Source organism: Heterodontus francisci, chromosome 9 (assembly GCF_036365525.1).
Source record: "Heterodontus francisci isolate sHetFra1 chromosome 9, sHetFra1.hap1, whole genome shotgun sequence".
Lineage (NCBI taxonomy): Eukaryota > Metazoa > Chordata > Chondrichthyes > Heterodontiformes > Heterodontidae > Heterodontus > Heterodontus francisci.
Window position 1 is genome coordinate 114,701,845 of NC_090379.1, and position 24,675 is coordinate 114,726,519.

Below are 24,675 nucleotides of genomic sequence, written 5' to 3' on the forward strand. Positions count from 1 at the left end.
TGATTGTTCATCAAAATAGTTCATACAAATTACATTCAACAATTTATACCCATAAGCTAAGAATATTCTACACATCCCTCTTGTTATCAAAGAGCACTTGTAGTTTTTCGTTAGTCATTAAACAATTCTAATTAACATAATTTTTTATTTTGAATCATCATGGAATCTTATGGCACAGAAAGATGCCATTCAGCTCATTGTGCCTGTGCCGGCTGTTTGGAAGAACTATCCAATTAGTTCCACTCCCCTGTTCTTTACCCATAGCCCTGAAAATTTTCCTTTTCAAATATTTATCCAATTCCCTTTTGAAAGTAACTATTAAATCTGCTTCCACTATCCTTTCATGCAGTGCATTCCAGATCATAACAACTTGCAGTGTATAAAAATGTCTCTGTAATGATGAGATAACACATTTGTAATAGTTAACTTTCAATGCCAGAGAGGTTGGCTGGCAGTAATTAACAACTATCACGTTATTAAAAGGTAACCGAGACTGGAATGAACAAGACAACTTTCTGTGGCTAGTTTAGTTTGTATCTACTGCGCAAACACAGCAACTTCACGTCACGCAATGCATTTTGATGGTGATCCAGAGAGAAAGATGCCATTTTCATAAAGCTAAAGGCGGAGTGGCACAATTCAGACAGCAGCTTTTGGATACCTGCATTTAACCACGCATCTACCCCTCGCCAGAAGTTACTATATCATTTACGCATCAATATTAACAAGTGCCATTAGCCTTATTGATACTTTGACAAGAAATTCAGAGCCAATGCTTCCACCTGTGGAGGAGTCCAAAACCAGGTGTAAAAATAAGATAGTCATTAATCAAGCCAATAAGGAATTCAGGAGAAACTTCTTTACCCAGAGAGTGGTTGGAATGTGGAACTTGCTCCAACATGGAGTAGTTGAGGCATGTAGCATAGGTGTATTTAAGGGGAAGCTAGATAAGACACAAAGGAAAAGGAGGATATGTTGATAGGCTGCAATGAAGTAGGATGGGAGGAGGCTTGTGCAAAACATAAACACCAGCATAGACCATTTGGGCTAAATAGACTGTGTCTGTGCTGTAAAATTCTATATAACTTTGAAGACCCTCCATCAGGTTACTCATGCCCTATTGGATTTATAATTCTTCAAATACAATAAATCTTTTAATGAGTTACTAAGACTGTTGCTCCTCCCTGACTCGAGTGATGTGCATTAACTGGACAGTAGATTTTTCTGTCTCTCTCTCTCCATGGCCAGCACCTCTCCAGCTCTCGGGCCCTTCAGAGTCAATTTGTACAGATTGATATCGGCACCCCAGTTTCTGTGGACGATGTGGGAGTTAAAATATTGCGGCACCAGCTCCTCGTGGAACTTATGGGTTGCACAGCACCCCCTCATTTCTGTTGCTATGTAGATGGTTGTTCTCTGGTTGCTGAGATGTCGCAGTGTCTGCAGGAGTAAGGGGTAATCCAATGGGTAGTACACAATATCTGAACCCAGGATTATGTCATAGTCGTTGGGGAAGTGCATGTGGTCAAAACCCCAAGAAAGGGCTTTGATTGTTGGGGAGTGTCCACAGGAAGCAGGGATGTTGTCGGAAACGTTGCGTTCGATTTGCTTCAAAACATGGGACTGGTCAGTCAGGGTTACCTGTCCACCTGAATGAGAAGAAATAACATGAGTGATCTCACTGCTAGTTATCCCATCACAGCAACCCATTCCCAATTACAGTAACAGGAGATGGGGTAGAACAGAAAAGGACAAAAGAATTTATATGTAGCCTTTCACGACCTCAGGACATCCCAAAGTGCTTTACAGGAAATTAAGTACTTTTCTTTGGAGTGTGTTACTGTTGTAATGTAGGAAACAGGACAGCCAATTTGCAAACTACAAACTTCTATAAACAAAAATGAAAGAAATTTCCAGATAATCTGTTTTATTGATGTTGGTTGAAAAATAAATATTAACCAGGACACAGGGAGAAAATCCTCTACTCTTGTTCGAATAATGCCATAGGATCTTTTGCATCCAACTAAAAGAGCAGATAGGGCTTGGTTTACTGTCTCATCTGAAAGACAGCATATCCGACAGTGTAGCACTCCCTCAGTACTTCATTAAATCCCCAGGCCTATCAGCCAGCAAACCTGCTCCATATAACCTAAGTGCAATGGAAGTTTACAGTGGAACTGAGGGAAAGGAAACAACAAATTGCATTTATATAGCACCTTCAACATAGTAAACATCGCAAGGTGCTTCACAAGTGCATAATCGAACAAAATTTGCCACATAAGGAGATATTAGGACAGGTGACCAAAAGCTTGGTCAAAGAGATAGGTCTAACGAGAGTTTTAGGGGTCACAGAGATGGGCGGAAAGAGCGAAGCCATGGAGGACTTGAACACAAAGATGAGAATTTTAAAATCAGGACATTAACAGACCGGGAGCCAATGTAGGTCAGCAAGCACAGGGGTGATAGGTGAACAGGATTTGGTGCAAGTTAGGCAGCAGAGTTTTAGATGAGCTGAAGCTTACTGTAGATGGGAGGCCAGCCAAGGGAGGATGGGAATAGTCATATTACATTAAGGATATTGCTGAGACACATTGTTAATCTAAGAAACTAGACTCTAACATCCTGTGGCTCTTTCCCAATCCTCAATTATTTCACCTTTTGTATCTTCGATCCGAACTCCATTGCGGGGGGGGGGGGGGGGTGGGGGGGGAGCGATTTTGCCCACTGGAACCAGATTTGCCCGCTGGTCTCCTGTTCCCTTTCAATTTCTGCCATTTGTCTAATGTTACATGCTCTTAAGCAGAAGACGAGGTCACCTGCCGGAAACTAGCAAGTCAAAAAGTTCTCGGTTCAAATCCCACTCCGGGAGCTCAAGCACAAATTGAGGCTGATATTTCAGTGCAGTACTGAGAGAGTGCTGCACTGTTACAGGTGCCATCTTTCAGATGAGATATTAAACCAAGGCTCCGTCTGCCTTCTCAGGTCGATGTAAAAGATCGAATGGTGCTATTTCGAAGAAGAGCAGGGGAGTTATCCCCTGTATCCTTGCCAATATTTATCCCTCAATCAACATCACTAAAACAGATTATCTGGTCATTATCACATTGCTGTTTGTGGGAGCTTGCTGTATGCAAATTGGCTGCCGCAATTCCAACATTAGAACAGCAACAACACTTCAAAAGTACTTCATTGGCTGTCGTGGGACTGTGAGGGCAGGGCGGTTGGAGGAAGTAGGTCATGTGACAAAATTTACAGGATTACATTTAGTCAGAGTTGGCAACACTAGCTCCCAGCCATATCAGGCAGGCAACTGACTGGGCGACATGGAGATGAGGCCAGGGAATTAAAATCACCCAGGCCTCACTCTGCTAAGGTTAGCAGGAGTTTAGTTCTTGCCACAAAACTTCCTGGTCCCAGGTTCCCTGGATTCTGCCAACAGGAGCCTGATCATCCAGAGGAAGATTTCACTGTTGCAATTCCTAAAACATGGAGAGCAGGGTCTTTGATCACACCAGTCAGCAGTGGTTGCCTTCCTGTAATGCGTGGGCCTTTTCCCATTATTGGCCAGTTCCCTTTTCCACATCAACAAAACGATTGCATTAGGTTGACATTGACCCTTTAACTCACCCAGCAATGCTACCAGAATCCCCACGATCCCAGTGCCTGATCCTAGCTCAATCACCTTCATCCGAGAGAAATTCATCCTCTCCCGCTGAAAGAACTGGCAGAGCGTGATTCCCTGAGGAAACAAAAACATGCTAAGCATTCGAGTCAGAATTAGTTCAGGCACTTGGTTGTCACAAAGCACCAGAGCAACTATAGGTGACGGTAGTGAGGTGCGAAGACCAAGGGACCCCCACAGCGCACAGCAGAGAAGGACAGGTCTCCAGCCGCTCTCACCCACCTCCCCATGGAGACCCAGCAAACACATCACCTATTTACCTTCTTGCAGGTGCAGCATAAAACAGGGAAAATTAAAATAGAACCTTACAGCACAGAAGGGGCCATTCAGCCTATAGTGCCTATGTCAGCTCTCTAATCATCTGCACCCCCCTCACTCTATCCCAGAGTTCAGGTATGGTTGTGGGTTTTGTAGTTAAGGCATTGAGGTGAATAGCATAGATGCATTTTAGGAGAAGCTAGATAAGCACATGAGGGAGCAAGGGATAGAAAGTCATGCTGATAGAATTAGATAAGGAGAGCTGGGAGGAGAGCATAAACATCATGTAGAGCATAAACATTGGCACAGACAATTTGGGCCAGAAGGCCTGTTTCTGTGATGTACATTCTGTGTAAAGACTAAGCAGCCTAATATGTCATGGCTTATCCCTTCCCCCAGTCTTACATAAGGATACACCCTACAGGTTTTTTGGCTCATTCCCCATGTCCAAAGATTCCCACCAAAACTCCAGCTACAGTGTACCCTGTCTCCTTAACAACTTCCTTCAATATTCGCGGATGGATAACACCTGGGGTTGCCAACTCTGGTTGGACATATTCCTGCCTTATTCATCACATGTTCTCCCGCCTCCAATCACCTTGCCCAGTCAAACTGCCTCTTTTCTCACAACTGATATTTTCGGAACTAAAAACAAAATTCTGTAGTTATTTTTCTCCCAGGTAACTGGCAGCTGTGTCTGGGAGATTAAGTTTTTAATTCCTGGAGACAAGGACAATCTTAGAGGGGTAGTTTGCTGGTGCTGATGGGGAGGGTTTAAACTAACTTATTGTTGGGGGTGGGGGGGGGGGTTGTGGTATGAGAACCAGGATGCAGCATTAATGTTCAAGGTGAAGATGACCATGTCCATCATCTGGGGTGTTCGGTAGAGTTCTGGTGGTTATGTAGCTGACTGCTAAGACCGATCTGCGCCCGGATGGCTCTGCTACAAATAGGGCAAGTTACCACAGACGACTGAGTTTTGGATGAGCTGCTGGCTCAGGATTTCCTCTCCTTGCATTTTCTCTCTGCCTCCGATGTGTGCTTGCTTTCGAAGGAGGCCCGTACCCTTTTTTATTTGGTTGTACCAGGTACAGGGATCCTTGGCAAGCTTCTCCCAGGACCCAGGGTCGATATCATAACTCCTAAGCGAAGCCTTCAGAGTGTCCTTGTAGTGATTCCTTTGACCACCTTGAAAGCGCACCTCAGTCTTAAGCTTTCCATAGGAGATTCGCTTTGGTGAGCCAGTGTCAGGAATTCTGGGTACACGACCATCCCAACTCAGTTGTGACTGTCTCAATATGGTGTGGATGCTTGGCATACCAGCTCGGGTGAGCACCTCAGTGTCTGGTATTTTGTCCTGCCATCTGATCTTTAGCAGCTTCCAAAGGCAACTCAAGTGAAAGAGGTTGAGCTTCTTGGCATGATGCTGGTACACAGTCCCAAGTCTTCCATGTGTATAGCAGAGTTGGCAGGACTATTGCTCTATAGACTTTCAGTTTGGTAGGCAGACTTACTCCTCTTTGTTCCCGGGCTAATGTTTGAATTCTGCCAAAGGCTACATTTGCCTTGACAATTCTTGCTTGTGCCTCATCATCGATATAGACAGCCCGAGAGAGTGTGCTGCCAAGATATGTGAACTTATTCAGTGCTGACAGTTTCTGGTCATGGACTGAAACCTTGGGCTTGAGATGGGGCTTTCCTGGAGCAGGCTGGTACATTACTTCAGATTTCATGGTGGTGATTATGAGGCCGAAGTTGTCACATGCATTGCATGTCCAGCTCTGAACCGGCAACTAGTGCACAGTCATTGGCAAACAGGAAATCACGAAGTATGTCCTTGGAGACCTTGGATTTTGCCCGGAGTCATCTCAGATTGAGTAGCTTCCCATCCATACGATATACGATTTTGATGCCAGGATCACCATCATGAAAGGCATCGGAGTGCATGGCAGAGAAAAACATGCTGAAGAGGGTTGGTGCTAGCATGCAGCCCTGCTAAGCTCTATTAATGACTGGGAATGGGTCAGGAGACTCACCATCATGCAGGACACATGCGAGCATACCGTCATGGAACTGTGTCAAACCATTGAGGTGAATTTCTCAGGGAAGCTGTATTTTTCCATTACCTTCCAAAGGCCCTCACAACTGACTGTGTTGAAGGTCTTGGTCAGATCAACAAATGCGGTATAAAGGTCCATGTTCTGTTTTTGGCATTTCTCCTGGAGCTGTCTAACTACAAACACCATATCAGTGGTTCCTCAGCCTGTTCTGAATCTGACTCTCTGGAAGCAGATCCTGGTTGAGATGTTGCACTAAGCAGTTCAGGAGGATTCTGGTGAAGATTTTGCCGGTGATGAAAAGGAGTGAGATCCCTCTGTGATTGTCACAAGATTGGTGAGCTCCTTTCCGCTGGTACAGGTGAACAATGGGGGCATCTTTGTTTTCTTGCAGGATGGTTCCTTGCTCCCACATAGACTGAAGGAGTTCAGTGAGCTTCTTGACCAGGCATTGACCTCCAGCCTTGTAGACCTCACCTGGGATAGGATCAGATCCTGGAGCTTTGCCAATAGACAGGAGTTTCATAGCTTTTATTGTTTCTAACAGTGTGGGAGGGTGATCAAGAGAACAGTTGATGGCAACCTGTGGCAGCCTGTTGATTGCTTCTTCATCGATGGATGAAGGCCGACCGAGGATTAGGGCTTTTTCTGTGAGTAGTGTTGACCCATTGGCGATGAGGATTGGTGATGAACCAGTAGACAGATTTCAGAGCATCGTAGAATCTCTTCCAGCCTTTGTGATCGGGATATGACGTGAGCTCGTCTGCTTTCTGATTCAGCCAAGTGTCTTGCATCTCTCTGAGCTTACATTGGACAGTACTGCAGATGTAACAGTGGACATAGTACTTGGATAGTGATGATTTGAGGTAAGCCTTGCTAAGGTGATGTTTCTCCTCCATTAGTTTCTGTATCACCTCATTATTTTCATTAAACCAATCTTGATGCTTACCAAAGATAGGGCCATGGACCTCTAGAGCAGTGGAGTACATTATATCCCTAAAGGTCGCCCAGTCATTCTTGCTGCAGTGTGTCTATTTTTGCTGTACACAGGCAACTCTCGAGTTTCCTTCACAACTGCCTGTTTAAGCCTTGAGACATTGAGACGCTTCTGGTCCTTCATGCCCTGGAAGCATCTAGGGTCATGGATCTTGATGTTTAGCTTTGAGATGATAAGACGGTGGTCAGTCCAGCCGTCAGCGCCGCACATGGCTTTCATTACACGCACATCCTGCTGATCCCTCTGCCTGGTAATGACATAGTTCATTCGATGCCAATGCATGGAACGGGGGTGTATCCAAGACATCTTGTTGCAGTTAGGGAGGCAGAAAACTGTGTTTGTGATTAAGAGCTCATGCTTAGCACACATCTTCAGCAAGATGAGACCATTGCTGTTACAACTGCCAACCCCATTTTTTCCGATGATCCCTTCCCACACCTGGTGATCTACACCAGCTCTTGTTTTGAAGTCATCAAAAATGATTAAGTTGTCTGATTTTGGCACAGCAGCAATCATGGAGTGGAGGTCGCCATAAAAAGGATGTAGCAGTAGAAAGGATGAACAAGGTGCACAAAGGATTGGGAGAGACAGATAGCACTAGTGTAAGAAATAGTAAGATATTAGATGGGGTCAGAGTAGGAGGGAGTATAATAAGGTGTAAATTAAGTTTACAGTGCATGTATGTAAGTGCACAAAGCATGGTAAATAAGATTGGTGAGCTGCAGGCGCAGAAAACCACATGGGAAAGAAAGGAGGAAGGGTAGGAGTATTGATTAAGGATAACATTACACTGTTTGAGAAAAAGAATATCCTAGAGGAGTCGAGGACAGAATCTACTTATTTAGAGTTAAGAAACAATAGAAGTACCATTACACTACTTGGTGTATTCCATAAGCCACCAATTAGTGGGAAAGATATAGAGGAGCAAATTTGCAGGAAAATTACAGAGAGAAGCAAAAACTATACAGTAATGATAATGGGTGACTTTAATTATCTTAATATAGACTGGAATAGTAATAGTGTAAAGAGCAGAGAGGGGAAGAGTTTCTGAGTGTATGAGAGAATTTTCTTGATCGGTATGTTTCCAGTCCAAGGAGGCATTGCTGGATCTGGTTCTAGGGAATGAGTTGGATCAAGTGTCAGTAGGGGAACATTTAGGGATCAGTGATCATAGTACCATAAGGTTTAGATTAGCTATACAAAAAGGTAAGGAGCAATCAAGAGTAAAAATACTCAATTGGAGGAGGGCCAATTTCAGTGGGGTGAGAATGGATGTGGTCCAGGTAAATTGGAATCAGAGACTGGCTGGCAAAACCATAATGGAACAGTGGGTTTCCTTTAAAGATGTGATAGTTCGGGTACAGTCAAGGTACATTCCCACGACGAGGAAAGGTAGAGCAAACAAAGCCAGAGATCCCTGGATGATGAAAGAGATAGAGAGTAAGATGAAGTGTTATGAAGATACTTCTATATTTTTTGTTAAGTATTAAGTATTTTTGAGGACTCATATTTAAATTGTGGAGATTGATTTACTGGAAGGCTGAAGATTTCATAAATGCTGGACTTTGCTTTGTTGTTGACAGATCACTGAAAGGACACTGATCTTGTTTGAAAACAAACTTTGCTGGAAATCATGTGCTTTGGGCTCAGTAAACAACAGAAACCTTCATGACCTGGGGAGGATGTTTACAGAGAAGCCACATGTCAAGGTTTATGGAGGTCAAGACCTTCTGTTTGTGGTTTGGATATTGTTTTCAGTTCAGTTGGGGTGTGAACTGTTTTGAAGACAATTGGTGTTTTGCCTGTTAAGGAAAAAGAAACCACCCAACTCACGTTTTTCTCTACCTCTTTGAAGAAACCCTGCAAAGATCCAGTGTAGGAGAGCTAAAATCCCTGGTGCTGCATCTCTTCTGGGAAGCTAGAAAAACCTGCCGGATTAATTCTCAGTACCATCTGAAAAGAACTGCTTTAGAGCAGATTCCAGTGACCCGTCCCCGTATACCTGGATGCCAGACCAAAAGGGACAACTGACTTCCTTCCATATATTCTCTTTTTTTCTTTAACAATTAGCAAGTATTTGGCCAAAGTATTCTTTCTTTGCCTTTTTTTTTGTAACAGACTTCTGCAATGAGAATTTATGTATTTTTTTTGCAGTGTGTGTGAGTGTATGTGTGGGGAATTTAAAAAGGGAACTTTCATATTTCAATCTGTGTCTTAATGCTTTGCTTTGTTACTGGATCAGTCTTGTTTGATAACAAACTGATAATTTTATTGTTTATTAATGAAACCTGGTTGGTGTATTTTATTCTGGGATAAAGAGTAGAATATACGATTGACCGCATCGGTAAATGGGTAAACATTTAAATGTATGTTGTGACCCGTGCAGAAGTGGAACTAGAAATAACAGTGTACTCCTCCCACCCCGGTCATAACAGAAGCAATAATAGGGTGTGTCTGTTAGATGTCAGGTTGATGATACAAGTGAGAACCAGGCTGAATATAGGAAGTTCAGAGGGTAAGCGAAAAAGTAAATGAGAGGCATAGAGAAAAAGTATGAGAAGAGATTGCCAACTAACCTAAAAGGGAATCCAATGTCTTCTCTAGGCATAGAAATAGTAAAACAAAGTAGCAAGATGAGGTGTTGAGCTGATTAAGGACCAAAAAGAGGATCAACAAGTGGAAGCTGAGGGAATGGCTAAGGTGCTAAGTGAGTACTTTGCATCTGTTTTACCAAGGATGAAGATGCAGCCAAAGTCATAGTGAAAGAGAAAGTAGTTGAGATACTGGATGGGTTTAACAATTGATAAAGAGGAGGTATTAGAAAGATTGGCTGTACTTAAAGGTGGTAAGTCACCAGGACTAGATGGGATGTATCCGAGGATACTGAGGGAAATAAGGGAGGAAATTGCACAGGCACTGGCCATAATCTTCCAATCCTCCTTAGATACAGGGATGGTGCCAGAGGACTGGAGAATTGCAAATGTTACAATCCTTGATCAAGAAAGGGTGTAAGGATAAACCCAGCAACTACAGCCAGACAGTTTAATCTCAGTGGTGGGAAAACTTTTAGAAATGCCAGCATGGATTTGTTAAAGGCAAATCGTGTTTAACTAACTTGATTCAGCTTTTTGATGAGGTAACAGAGAGGGTTGATGAGTCTGATGAGGTTGATGTGGTGTACATGGACTTCCAAAAGGCATTTGATAAAGTACGACATAGTAGGCTTGCCAGCAAAGTTGAAGCCCATAGAATAAAAGGGACAGTGGCAGCGTGGATACGAAGTTGGCTGAGTGACAGGAAACAGAGAGTAGTGGTGAACAATTGTTTTTCGGGCCGGTGGAAGGGAGACAGTGGGGTTTCCCAGAGGTTGGTATTAGGACCACTACTTTTCTTGATATATATTAATGACCTAGATATGGTGTACAGGGCACAATTTTAAAATTTGCAGATGACAAAAGCTTGGACGTATTGTGAACTGTGAGGAGGATAGCGCTAGACTTCAAGAGGACATAGACAGGCTGGTGGAATGGGCGGACACATGGCAGATGAAATTTAATGCAGAGAAGTTGAAGTGATACATTTTGGTACGAAAAATGAGGAGAGGCAATATAAATGAAAGGTACAGGAACAAAGAGACCTGAGGTTATATATGCACAAATTATTGAAGGTGGCAAGGCAAGTTGAGAAAGTGGTTACAAAGGCATATGAGATCCTGCAATAAAAACAGAAAGTGCTGGAAATACTCAGCAGGTCTGGCAGCATCTGTGGAGAGAGAAGCAGAGTTAACGTTTCAGGTCAGTGACCCTTCTTCAGAACTGGCAGATATAAGAAATGTAAAAGATTTTAAGCAAGTAAAGCAGGGGTGGGGCAAGAGATAACAAAAGAGAGAGTGTTGATAGGACAAGGTCACAGAATAGCTGACCAGAAGGTCATGGAGCAAAGGCAAACAATATGTTAATGGTGTGCTGAAAGACAAAGCATTAGTACAGATAGGGTGTTAATGGACTGAAAACTGAACAGCCACAAGCACAAACATGAAAAAAACAGTGGGTAGGCACAGTAGAAACAAACTGAACAAACTAAAATAAAATGAACAGGAAAAAAAAAACTAAAGATAAAAGTAAAATTGGGGGCCTGTCATGCTCTGAAATTATTGAACTCAATGTTCAGTCCAGCAGGCTGTAGCATGCCTAATGGGTAAATAAGATGCTGTTCCTCGAGTTTGAGTTGATGTTCACTGGAACACTGCAGCAATCCCAAGACAGAGATGTGAGCATGAGAGGAGGGGGGAGTGTTGAAATGGCCAGCAACCGGAAGCTCGGGGTCATGCTTTCAGACGGCAAAGTGGTCACCCAGTCTCCGTTTGGTCTCCCCAATGTAGAAGAGACCACATTGTGAGCAGCGAATACAGTATACTAAATTGAAAGAAGTACAAGTAAATCGCTGCTTCACCTGAAAGGAGTGTTTGGGGCCTTGGATAGTGAGGAGAGAGGAGGTAAATGGGCAAGTATTACCCCTCCTGCACTTGCAGGGGAAGGTGCCTTGGGAAGGGGATGAGGTGGTGGGGGTAATGGAGAAGTGGAACAGGTTGTCGCAGAGGGAACAATCCCTTTGGAATGCTGTCAGGGGAAGGAAGGGGAAGATGCCTTTGGTAGAGGCATCACGCTGGAGGTGGCAGAAATAGCGGAGGATGATCCTTTGGATATGGAGGCTGATGGGGTGGAACGTGAGGACAAGGGGAACCCTGTTGTGGTTCTGGGAGGGAGGGGAAGGGGTGAGGGTAGAGGTGCAGGAAATGGGCCGGACACGGTTGAGGGCCCTGTCAACCACAGTGGGGGGGAATCCTCGGTTGAGGAAAAAGGAAGACATATCAGAAGCGCTGTCATGGAAGGTAGCATCATCAGAGCAGATGCGTCGGAGATGGAGAAACTGGGAGAATGGAATGGAGTCCTTACAGGAGGCAGGGTGTGAAGAAGTGTAGTCGTGGTAGCTGTGGGAGTCAGTGGGCTTATAATTAATATTAGTAGACAGCCTATCCCCAGAGATGGAGACAGAGAAGTCGAGGAAGGGAAGGGAAGTGTCGGAGATGGACCATGTGAAGGTGAGAGAAGGGTGGAAATTAGAAGCAAAGCTGATAATGTTTTCCAGTTCGGGATGGGAGCAGGAAACGGCACTGATACAGTCATCAATGTACCAGAAAAAGAGTTGGGGGAGGGGGCCTGATTAGGACTGGAACAAAGAATGTTCTGCATATCCCACAAAAAGACAGGCATAACTAGGACCCATGCGGGTACCCATAGCAACAGCTTTTACTTGAAGGAAGTGAGTGGAGTTGAAGGAGAAGTTGTTCAATGTGAGAACAAGTTCAGCCAGGCAGAGAAGGGTGGCAGTGGATAGGGACTGGTTGGGCCTCTACTCAAGGAAGAAACAGAGAGCCCTCAGACTGTCCTGTGCTTTATAGAGGCATAGAGTAAAGAGCAAGGACGTTATGATATAAAACACTGGTTTGGTCTCAACTGGAATATTGTGTCCAATTCTGTGCAAGGAAGTAAAGGCTTTAGAGAAGGTGGTTCTGGGGATGAGGGGCTTCAGTTATGAGGATAGATTGGAGAAGCTGTGGTTGTTCTCTTTAGAGAAGATTGAGAGGAGATTTGATAGAAGTGTTCAAAATTATGAGGGGTCTAGACAGAGTAGATATAGCATTGGCAGAAGGGTCAAGAACCAGAGGACATCTATTTAAGGTGAATGGCCAAAGAACCAACAACAACGTGAGGAAAAACTTTTTTACGCAACAAGTACTTAGGATCTGGAATGCACTGAGGTGGTGGAGACAGATTCAATCGTGGCTTTCAAAAGGGAATTGGATAATTATCTGAAAAAGATTGCAGGGCTACGGGAAAAGGCTGGGGGAGTGGGACTAGCTGAGTTGCTCTTTCAGGGAGCCAGCAAAGACTCAGCAGGCCAAATGGCCTCCTCTGTGTCGTAACTGTTCTATGATTCTAATTCTAAAGGTATCTGGGCCTGGACAATTTTCTACATTTAGTTGCATTCATCAGTAGCTTCTGTGTATGTGGGCGAGGGGGTTCTTCTCATCTCCAACTGGAATTCCCCTCCGGATCACAGATTATCTTGACTTAGACATATATAGCCATTCCTTTATTGTCACTGGATCAAGATCCTGGAACCTCCTACCTAACAACGCTTTGGGGGTACCTACACCACAAGGACTGCAGTGGTTCAAGAAGGCGGCTTACCACCACTTTCTCATGGCAAATAGGGATGGGCAATAAATGCTTAACTTGCCAGTGACGCCCACATCCTGAGAAAGAATAAACTTTTAAAAATGAAAGAAAATAAAAATTATGACAGTTGATCAGGGCCAAGTTCTATCCCATTAACTTTGGTGTCAATGTACCTGAGACTAGACATTGTAGCTCTGGAAACACCCTTGTTGGAGCTGGAAGCATAGGCTTTGTGATTGCTGGCTGAGCTGCCAGTTACAAGCCGGCGAGGATTTGTTTCTCATTGAAACAACACCGCCAACTCACATTTATATAGCACCTTTAATGTAGTAAAACATCCCAAGGCAATTCACAGGAGCATTATCAAACAAAATTTGACACCAAACCACTTAAGCCATATTAGGGAAGGTGACCAAAGAGATAGGCTTTAAGGAACATCTTAAAAGAGGTAAGAGAGACAAAGAGATTTAAGGAGGGAATTCCAGAGCTAAGGGCCAGGAAAGCCAAATGCATGGCTGCTAAAGGTGTAGTTATTAAAATTGGGAATGTGCAAGAGGCCAGAATTGGAGGACCACAGAGATCTCTGAGGATTGGAGGGCTGGAGGAGATTGCAGAGTTAGGGACCACAGATGGATTTGGAAACAACGGTGACAAATTTAAAATCGAGGTGTTGCGGATTGAGATAAATCAATTGAGCCTCTGCAAACACAGCAAGAGGCTTCTTCCTTGAATGGAGGTTCAACCAGTCCGCATCCACCATCACTCTGCTCCACCTGGCTGAACTTGTTCCCACATCATTCAACTCCACTCACTTCCTCAAAATTAAAGGTGTTGCTAAGGGAACCTGTATGGATCCTAGCTAAGCCTGCCTTTTTGTGGGGTATGTGGAACATTTTTTGTTCCACTCCTACTCAGGCCCCTACCCCCACATCTTGTTTGGAACATTGATGACTATATTGATGCAGTTTCCTGCTCACGCTCCAAACTGAAAAATTTAATAAACTTTGCGTCCAATTTCCTCCCTTCTCTGACCTTCCATGTGATCAATCTCTGACTCTTCCTTCCCTTCCTCTACTTCTCTGTCTCCATTTCTGGGGATAGGCTATTACCAATATCGACTATATCGCCTCCCATAGCTACCTTGACAACCTTTCCTTCCATCCCACTTCCTTTAAGGACTCCATTCCATTCTCCCATTTTCTCCATCATATCTGTCTTAACAATGCCATCTCCCATACCAGTATTTCCAGTATGTCATCATTTTCCCTCAACTGATTTCCTTCCACCATGGTTGACAGGGTACTTGACAGTGTCCATCCCATTTCTCACATTTCCGTTGGAATTCCCAGAACCTTGTCCTCACCTTCCACCCCACCAGCCTCCACATTCAACAGATCATCCTCTGTCATTTCCGTGATGCCCCCACCTCCCATTTCTACATTCCAAAGGGTCCGTTCCCTCTGCAATACCACTCCTCAATTACCCCCAACAAACCCTCCCCACAGCACCATCCCACGGAAAAGCAGGAGATGCAACACCCATTTACTTCCTCCCTTCCCACCATCCAGGGCCCCAAACACTCCTTCCAGGTGAAACAGCAATTTACCTAAACTTCCTTCAATTTAGTATACTGTACTCGCTGCTCACCATGTGGTCTCCTCTACACTGAGGAAATCCAATTGCAGATTGGGTAACCACTTTGCAGAACACCCATTTTTAGTCTGCAAGCATGACCCAGAGCTTCCGGTCACCAGTCATTTTAATTCTCCACCTCAGTCCCACTCGGCTTCCTACACTATTCCAATGAAATTCAATGGAATTGAATGGTTTACACCCCACAAGACTCATCCCTTGTTTCTTTACATGTCCCATTACCATCTCCTTTTGCCTTGCACCATCATCCCTTTTATCATTTAAACTCTCCTGTCTTCTACCCTATCGCACATCTTCCCTTTTGTTCTTTCCTCCCCTCCTGCCTTTCCCTGTCTCTGTACTTATGTAACACTTGCTACAGCTCTAACTTTTTCAAGTTCTGATGAAATGTAAACTTTGATGCTTTCTCCACAGATGCTGCCTGACCTGCTGAGTATTTCCAATATTTTCTGCTTTTATTACAGAAAGAGGGCGCATAAATGAGATGAGTAAATACTTGAAGTTTCGACCAGTTGCCCTGAGCTATGTTAACACAAGAGTTCTTTAGACTTACACAATCCCAGACAAAAGCTGAGACACCCAGATTTTCACACATGTACCGATTGATCTGTAAGTCATAGCCACAAAACTGAAAGTGCTTCACCAGAATGAAAGGGGAATAATCCTTAGGATCTTCCTTGGACAGAACATCACAGGATTTCTCCTTATGCTGGGCTGTCATCCTGCTCCCAGAGCTTCCTCTGGAAGTCTGAATATCCAATAGATTCTCTGCAACTTCGAATAGTTCCTGTTCTGACATTGATCACGTTTGACCAGCTCACGTGTCCAGTCCTTCTGTCACCTTTAACACAAAGAGTAAAACAGTTCAAATCTACATCTGGGAAGGCGATAAACTATTGATTTAACTTATCTTAACAAAGTCTGTACAAACTCTGGGTCAAGACTGTCAACATAACAGGTTAGAGCTTCCTTCTTGTTAGTGTTTGTTACATGGGTTCATAGACAAATCTTCTATTTTACAAAAGATTCGCAACATCTTAAAGTTGCAGTGAGGACAAAGAAACCTTTATATGAGGAATAAAGGGGTTCACTCTTTAGGGTCATTGACTTGGTTGCCAGCAGTAATGGATCCATCAACACCAAAATATAGTTGAGGGGTCAAGGAGAGGCCACAGATACAAGATTCAATGTAAGACATTTAGAACCAAGAGTAGGAGAAACCTCTTTACAGAGTTGAGAGGGCACTTCCAGGTCTAGTGATTAAGGCAAAAATTAGGTCAAGATTCAAGATTAGATTGGATAGGTGGATGAAAGGATATGGGAAAGGATGGATAGATGTGATCAGAAAGATTTTCATGAAGCATTTGATCAGATGCCAAATAAGGTCAGCAATTTCATGGGAATACCATCAGCCCCAAGTCACACACCATCCTGACTTGGACATGTCACACCGTTCCTTCATCATCGCTGTTCACTTATCACCCCTGTGCTAGCTGACCTACATTGGCTCCTGGTACGAGAAGGCGTCGATTTTAAAATTCTCATCATTGTTTTAAATCCCTCCATGGTCTCACCCCTCCCTATCTCTTTAGCTGCTACCCGCCTCTGACATCTCTGTGCTCCTCCAGTTCCAGACTTTTACACATCTCCGATGTTAATTGTCCACCACTGGTGGTCATGCTTTCAACTGCCTGGGCCCTAAGCTCTGACATTTCCTCTGTAAACCTCTCCACTTCTCACCCTCTCTCTCTTCTTTGAGACAGTCCTTTAAAATCTACCTCTTTGATCGAGCTTTTGGTCATCTGTTGTAATATCTTCTCATGGGGCTCAGTGTCAAATTTTGTTGGGACATTTTACTAGGTTAAAGGTGCTATATAAATGCAAGTTGTTGTTATCACTGGGTCAAACTCCTGGAGCTCCCTACCTAACAGCACTGTGGAGGAGCTTGCACCAGATGAACCTCAGGGGTTCAATAAGGCAGTTCAAGAAGAAGGTTCACTGTTACTTTCTCAAGTGGTAACTTGGGATGGACAATAAATGCTAGCCTGGCCAGCAAAGCCCACAAACAGAGAAACTGAGAAGCCTTGACAAGATTTTAGTTAACACCCAGTTGTGCCAGGGTATAAAAGCAATGGGTTGAAAGGTTCCAATTATGACGAGACACTTGAAGTTGGGATAATTTGGAATAGAACTGGAAAGACGAACCTGCGACCAGATAGATGTCTTCAAGATCATAAAGGGTTTTGTTAAGGTAAATTCAACTGGTCAGCGAGACAGTAACAAGAGGCACAGATTGAAGAGAAAGTCAAAAAATTAATGGCGAGATTAGAAAAATGTTTACACTGAAGCTTGTTAGAATGTGTCAGTCTGTCACAAACCGCTGGTGAAGCAAAGTTTATCAAAGCTTTTTACAAAGAGCTTTCGATAGTTGCTCGCGAAAGACAATATTAAACAGTATGACTGCCATTCACAGAGCAAATGCAAAGATACTTATGATGGAAAACTCACTTAAAAGTCCCGCAGTGATCTTTAACTCCTTTCAGTACAGTCTAGCTCATGACACACTCACAAGATCTCACCAATGCTGCAAAGTAAATCTCCAGTTTTAAATGGTCATAACCTGGCAAGGTGCCAACCAATCACTGGAGACTGATTGGGCAGAACCAGCAATGACAAACTACAGCAGTATTTTTTTAATTTGTTCATGACATGTGGGTGTCACTGGCGAGGCCAGCATTTGTTGCCCATCCCTAATTGCCCTTGAGAAGGTGATGGTGAGCTGCCTTGTTGAACTGCTGCAGTCCATGTGGTGTAGGTACACCCACAGTGCTGTTAAGGGGGGAGTTCCAGGATTTTGGGCATTTACTTCTCCGTAAATGTCAACTTTCAAAACAGGTTCAATTCTTCGCAGCCTTTTGCTGTATCAGGCTTCCGACAGCAGGTGTTCCCTCCCTCTCTCTCTCTCTCTCTCTCTCTCGAGACTGGTTGTCTTCCTTTCTTACAGCCTGCCCTGAGGCTCCCACCACTGGTCACCTGTACAGCCTGTCTGCCTTCAGAAAATCTGTTAAATTTATCTGGAATCAAATGTCACTAGCTTGCTTCCTTTTGCACTATGCAAAGTCCAGAAGTCTGGTCTCAGCCGAACCGCCTCGGCCTTCCATTGTGCTCGGATGTTAACAGCTGCTGGGTACATTTGCGGCCTCAGAATTACTGACTCCTTGGGGGGAATTTTATGCTCTCCCATGTGGCGGGTTTGGAGACAGGGAGAGCATAAATTCAGGTGGGATGGTGGTTGGGGCGACCCCGCCACCTTCCCGCCTCCGCCAAAATTAAGTCCAGGATGGGAAGGCCTGTGTATGTCGCAATTAATGCCCAATTAAGGGCCTCATCCCACTACCACAATTAGCCATGTGGCAAGCAGCCCTGACACCGCATGGGAAGCATGGCATGAATAACCGTGCGGTTTGCTTCCCGACTCCGGGGGTGGTGGGGGCAGGGTGGCTCTTGTTAAAAGGCACTTTACTGCCTGAACGAGAGACCCAGCATCGGGAAGGGGAGGCCTGATGAGAGACACCCCCCCTCCCCATGCTAATGACCCTCCTCCCCCGTGACCCCCATACTACAAGACCCCTCCCTCCCTGACTTGCCTGTGGTCTTGGTCCAGCAATGTTCCTGGGCCTCTGGTAGTTGCTCCACCAGCAGAAGCCACCGCCTAATTGGCACTAGATTCGGCGGGCCTTCTACAGAATAGGCAACGCAGGGTTCTCAACGTCGAGACCCCCGTCACCATAATAAAATCCCGGCCCTTGTTTACGATTCGAGGGTGAAACTCATTGTTCTTCAGGTGTTACCCCTGCAGTCTCTGTTTTTTTGAACAAAGTCTATGATCCGTGTTCTCTGTTGTCTTGGCAACCAAGATTTTCTGTCTTGTCCATAAGCGGAGTGAATGTGAGGTCACCTGACTTCTCCAATTCCATCTTAAACGCTTAAAAATCTCAGTTTTTAAAACATAATCACATTACAAAGTCCAGCGTTCATAACATGAAGGCATCGTCAATAGTGCTATCAAGTGGCACTTGCTTAGCAACAACCTGCTCAGTGATGCTCAGTTTAGGTTCTGCCAGAGCCACAGCTCCAGACCTCATTACAGCCTTTGTTCAAACATGGACAAAAGAGCTGAACTCAAGAGGTGAGGTGAGAGTGACTGCCCTTGACATCAAGGCAGCATTTGACCAAGTATGGCATCAAGGAGCCCTGGCAAAACTGAAGTCAATGGGAATAAGGGGCAAAACTCTCCATTGGCTGGAGTCATAGTTAGCACAAAGGAAGATGGTTGTGGTTAATAAAAGCATAACACTGCGGATGCTGGAAATCTGAAATAAAAACAAGAAATGCTGTAACCACTCAGCAGGTCTGGCAGCATCTGTGGAAAGAGAAGCAGAGTTAACGTTTCGGGTCAGTGACCCTTCTTCGGAACTCTTCGGAAGATGGTTGTGGTTGTTGGAGGTCAATCATCTGAGCTCCAGGACATCACTGCAGGAGTTCCTCAGGGTAGTGTCCTAGGCCCAACCATCTTCAGCTGCTTCATCAATGACCTTCCTTCAATCATAAGGTCAGAAGTGGGGATGTTCGCTAATGATTGCACAATGTTCAGCACCATTCATGACTCCTCAGATACCGAAGCAGTCCATGTAAAAATGCAGCAAGACCTGGACAATATCCAGGCTTGGGCTGATAAGTGGCAAGTAACATTCGCGCCACACAAGTACCAGGCAATAACCATCTCCAACAAGAGAGAATCTAACCATCTCCCCTTGACATTCAACGGCATTACAATCGCTGAATCCCCCACTATCAACATCCTGGGGGCTACCATTGAGCAGAAACTGAACTGGAGTAGCAAAATAAATACCGTGGCTACAAGAGCAGGTCAGAGGCTGGGAATCCTGAGGCGAGTAACTCACCTCCTGACTCCCCAAAGCCTGTCCATCATCTACAAGGCACAAGTCAGGAGTGTGATGGAATACTCTCCACTTGCCTGGATGGGTGCAGCTCCAACAACACTCAAGAAGTTCAATACCATCCAGGACAAAGCAGCCCACTTGATTGACACCCCATCCACAAACATTCACTCCCTCCACCACCGACACACAGTGGGAGCAGTGTGTACCATCTACAAGATGCATTGCAGCAACTCACCAAGGCTCCATAGACAACACCTTCCAAACCCGCAACCTCTATCACCCAGAAGGACAAGGGCAGTAGATGCATGGGAACATCACCACCTGCAAGTTCCCCTCCAAGCCACACACCATCCCGACTTGGAACTATATCGCCATTCCTTCACTGTCACTGGGTCAAAATTCTGGAACTCCCTTCCTAACAGCATGGTAGGTGTACCTACCCCACATGGACTGCAGCATGGTGAGTCCAGAACCAAGGGTCACAGTCTCAGGATGTGGGGTATGCCATTTAGAACTGAGATGAGGAGAAATCTCTTCACTCAGAGGGTGGTGAACCTGTGGAATTCTCTACTGCAGAAGGCAGGGGAGGCCAAATCATTAAATATATTCAAGAAGGAGATAGATATATTTCTTAATGCCAAAGGGATCAAGGGATATAGGGAAAAAGCAGGAACAGGGTACTGAATTAGACGATCAGCCATGATTTTTTTTGAATGGCAGAGCAGGCCCGAAGGGCCGGATGGTCCATTCCTGCTCATATTTTCTATGTTTCTATGTTCAAGGAGGCAGCTCACCACTACCTTCTCAAGGGCAATTAGGGATGGGCAACAAATCCTGGCCTAGCCAGTGACGTCCACATCCCAGGAACAAATACAAAAAAGTTGGTAATGCTGTTGAATGTCAAGGGAAGATGGTTAGATTCTCTCTTGTTGGAAAAGGTCATTGCCTGGTACTTGTGTGGCACAAATGTACTTGCAACTTATCAGCCCAAGCCTAAATGTTGTCCAGGTCTTGCTGCATGTGGGCACAGACTGTTTCAGTAGCTGAGGAGTGACAAATGGGACTGACCATTGCAATCACCAGTGAATATTCCCACTTCTGACCTTATGATGGAGGCTAGTTTATTGATGAAGGAGCTGAAGATAGTTGGACCTAGGACATTACCCCGAGGAAGTCTTGCAGTGATGTCCAGGGGCTGAGATGATTGGTTTCCAACAACCACAATAATCTTTCTTTGTGCTCGGTATGACTCCAACCAATGGAGGGTTTTCCACCTGATGCCCATTGATTCCAGTTTTGCTAGGGCTCCTTGATGCCATACTCAGTCGAATGCTGCCTTGATGTCAAGGGCAGTCACTCTCACTTCACCTCTGGAATTCAGCTCTTTTATCCATGTTTGGACCAAGGCTGTAATGAGGTCAGGAGCCGAGTGGCCCTGGCGGAACTCAAACTGAGCGTCACTGAGCAGGTTATCATGGACTAAATGCCGCTTGATAGCATCGTTAACGATACCTTCCGTCACTCTGCTGGTGATTGAGAGGAAACTGATAGGGTGATAATTTGCCAAATTGGATTTGTCCTGCTTTTTGTGGACAGGACATAACTGGCCTGTTTTCCACATTGTTGGGTAGGTGCCAGCGTTGTAGCTGAACTGGAACAGTTTGGCTAGGGGCACGGTTAGTTTTGGAGCACAAATCTTCAGTGCTACAGCTGGGATGCTGTCAGGCCCATAGCCTTTTCTGTATTCAGTGCTTTCAGCCATTTCTCAATTTCACATGGAGTGAAATGAATTGCCTGAAGACTGCCAACTGTGATGCTGGGAACCTCAGGAAGAGGCCGAGATGGATCTTATACTCGGTACTTCTGGCTGAAGATGGTTGCAAATGCTTCAGCCTTGACTTTTGCACTGATGTGCTGGGCTCCCCCATCACTGAGGAAAGGAATGTTTGCAGAACCGCCTCCTCCTGTTTGTTGTTTAATTATCCACCACCATTCATGACAGGATGTTGCAGAACTACACAGCTTTTATCTGATCTCTTGGTTGTGGGATTGCTTAGCTCTGTCTATAGAATGCTGTTACAGTTCTGAGGCTGATTCACTCCTCTCAATAGGATCACTTCAAAAAAATATTATTATTAAGCAGGAGACCCTTTAGGGCCACAGGGAATTGATGATGATTGGCTCTTGTCTGGGTTTACTCAGTAGATAATGACCTCAGAATGGGGATGGTATCCTTCCAGCCACTTTAACACCAGCAATTCACCCACCACCATTTTAAAAGAACCTCCCTCGGGTGTCCAAATCACCTGACCTTTTGAGGCGATGGCCCCTTTAATACAGGAATCAGGGTCCAAGGATGGAATTAGGACCCAATTGCCATTTGAGGTTGGAACAGGACAGAGCCTGAATCGTGTTCACTCCGACCACTCTCGTGGGAATGGGAGAGTCGAGGCCCAGCAAATGGGAGCACCATTGTGCTGGTTTCTAAATCCTAACAGTGCTCCCTGTCCCAGCAGTGTGCTGGTGTGTGGTGCTGACAGCCCTCCCTGTCCCAGCAGTGTGCTGATGTCTGGTGCTGACAGCTCTCCCAGTCCCAGCAGTGTGCTGGTGTGTGGTGCTGACAGCTCTCCCTGTCCCAGCAGTGTGCTGGTGTGTGGTGCTGACAGCTCTCCCTGTCCCAGCAGTGTGCTGGTGTCTGGTGCTGACAGCTCTCCCTGTCCCAGCAGTGTGCTGGTGTCTGGTGCTGACAGCTCTCCCTGTCCCAGCAGTGTGCTGGTGTGTGGTGCTGACAGCTCTCCCTGTCCCAGCAGTGTGCTGGTGTGTGGTGCTGACAGCTCTCCCTGTCCCAGCAGTGTGCTGGTGTCTGGTGCTGACAGCTCTCCCTGTCCCAGCAGTGTGCTGGTGTGTGGTGCTGACAGCTCTCCCTGTCCTAGCTGGTCCTTGCCTTTGGGTGCCAATGATTTTCATTGACCTGTCTCTGTCTTCTGATAATGGGAATGGACTGCTTGCTATTCTTTCGATGTCATTACCCATCCTGCTCTGATTGTTTTATCTGTAACCTTGTTCTGAAAATATTCAGAGACGTCCTGGCCCCAATGTAACCCCTTTCCTTTCTAGTTATTCAGTTTTATCACTGGCAATGAATAGGAATGACCTCACTGAGCACACAATGAAACTGCTCCCTGTACGCTTGATTTGGAGAGGGCTGACATCAGGATAGAAAGCCCTTGTAACTATGTTGCAGCTCAGCACGCCCTCAGAATGAGTGCGTGCAATGGATCAATGCTCAAGTGCAGTAACAGCTGTTACATTGGGAACTCACAGAATGATCCTCAAAGAAAAAGGTTATTTTATTGTGGGTGATAGTTTAAAATGGGCAATATCAAATTGAAGCATAGAGAACAGAAAATTTATGGCACAGAAGGCCTGTGCTGGCCAAAGAAAAGCTGACAAGCCAAATCCCACTTTCCAGCTCTTGGTCCATAGCCCTATAGTTTACGTCACTTCAAGTGCATATCCAAGTATTTCTTAAATGCAATGAGGGTTTCTGCCTCTACCACCCTTTCAGGCAGTGAATTCCAGACCCACAACCACCCTCTGGCTGAAAATATTTCTCCTCAACTTCCCTCTAATCCTCCTGCCAATTTATTTTAAATCTATCACTCCTGGTTATTGACTTCTCTGGTAAAAGAAATAAGCCCTTCCTATCCATTATATCAAGGCCCCTCATAATTTTATACACCTCAATCTCCCCCTAAATCACCTCTGCTCCAGAGAAAACACCCCCAGCCTATACAACTTTCCTCAAAGCTAAAATCTCCATTCCTGACAAAATCCTCGTAAATCTGCTTTGTACCTTCCTCTCTAGTGCGATCATGTCCTTCCTGTAATGTGGTGACCAGAACTGTACACAGTTTTGATCTAATTACTGTTTTATACAGTTCTAGCATAAACTCCCTGCTCCTATAATCTATGCCTTGTCAATAAAGGAAAGTATCCCATGTGCATTCTCAACCACCTTATCTACCTATCTTGCTACCTTCAGAAATCTGTGGACATGCACTCCTAGGTCCCTCTCTTCCTCTACACTTCTCAGTATCCTACCATTTACTGTGTATTCCTTTGCCTTGTTAGCCTTCCCCAAATGCATCACCTCACACTTCTCCGGACTGAATTCCATTTGCCACTTTTCTGCCCACCTGACCAGTCCATTGCTATCTCCCTGCAGTCTACAGCTTTCTTCCTCACTATCAACCACACTGCAAACTTCTTAAACATGCCCTCTACATTTAAGTCTAAAACAGTAATATATACCACAAAAAACAAGGAATCTTGTACGGAGCCCTACGAAACCCTACTAGAAACAGCCTGCCTGTCACAAAAACAACCGTCAACCATTACACTTTGCTTCCTACCACTGAGTCAATTTTGGATCCAACTTGCCACTTTCCCTTGGATCCCATGGGCTTTTACATTTCTGATCAGTCTGCCATGTGGGACCTTGTCAAAAGCCTTGCTAAAATTCATGCCACTACATCAAATGCATCGTCTTCATCGACCCTTCTTGTTGCCTTCTCGAAAAATTCAATCAAGTTAGTCAGACATGACTTTCCTTTAATAAATCCATTTAATTAATTAATTGATTGGTTGATTGATTAAGTCTAAATGACGATTTAAACAGTCAGAATTTTTTTCAATAAAAGTGCCTACCACCAAGGTTAGGCTAACTGGCCTGTAATTACTTGGTCTATCCCTCCCGCCCTTTTTAAAAAATGTTACAATGATAAAATGTTAGCAGTCTTCTAGTCCCCCAGCATCACAC

At 44.8% G+C, this 24,675-nt stretch overlaps 1 protein-coding gene across 1 annotated transcript; it reads right to left on the minus strand.

The window, feature by feature from the left end:
- Positions 1-1,203: 1,203 nt before the first annotated feature.
- LOC137373400 (EEF1A lysine methyltransferase 3-like) lies at positions 1,204-15,688 on the minus strand. Its single transcript, XM_068038217.1, has 3 exons — positions 15,443-15,688; positions 3,628-3,739; positions 1,204-1,649 (listed from the first exon to the last, which is right to left on the minus strand). Exons 1-3 carry the CDS (start codon positions 15,686-15,688, stop codon positions 1,204-1,206), a joined length of 804 nt encoding a protein of 267 aa, XP_067894318.1.
- Between the last annotated feature and the right edge of the window lie 8,987 nt (positions 15,689-24,675).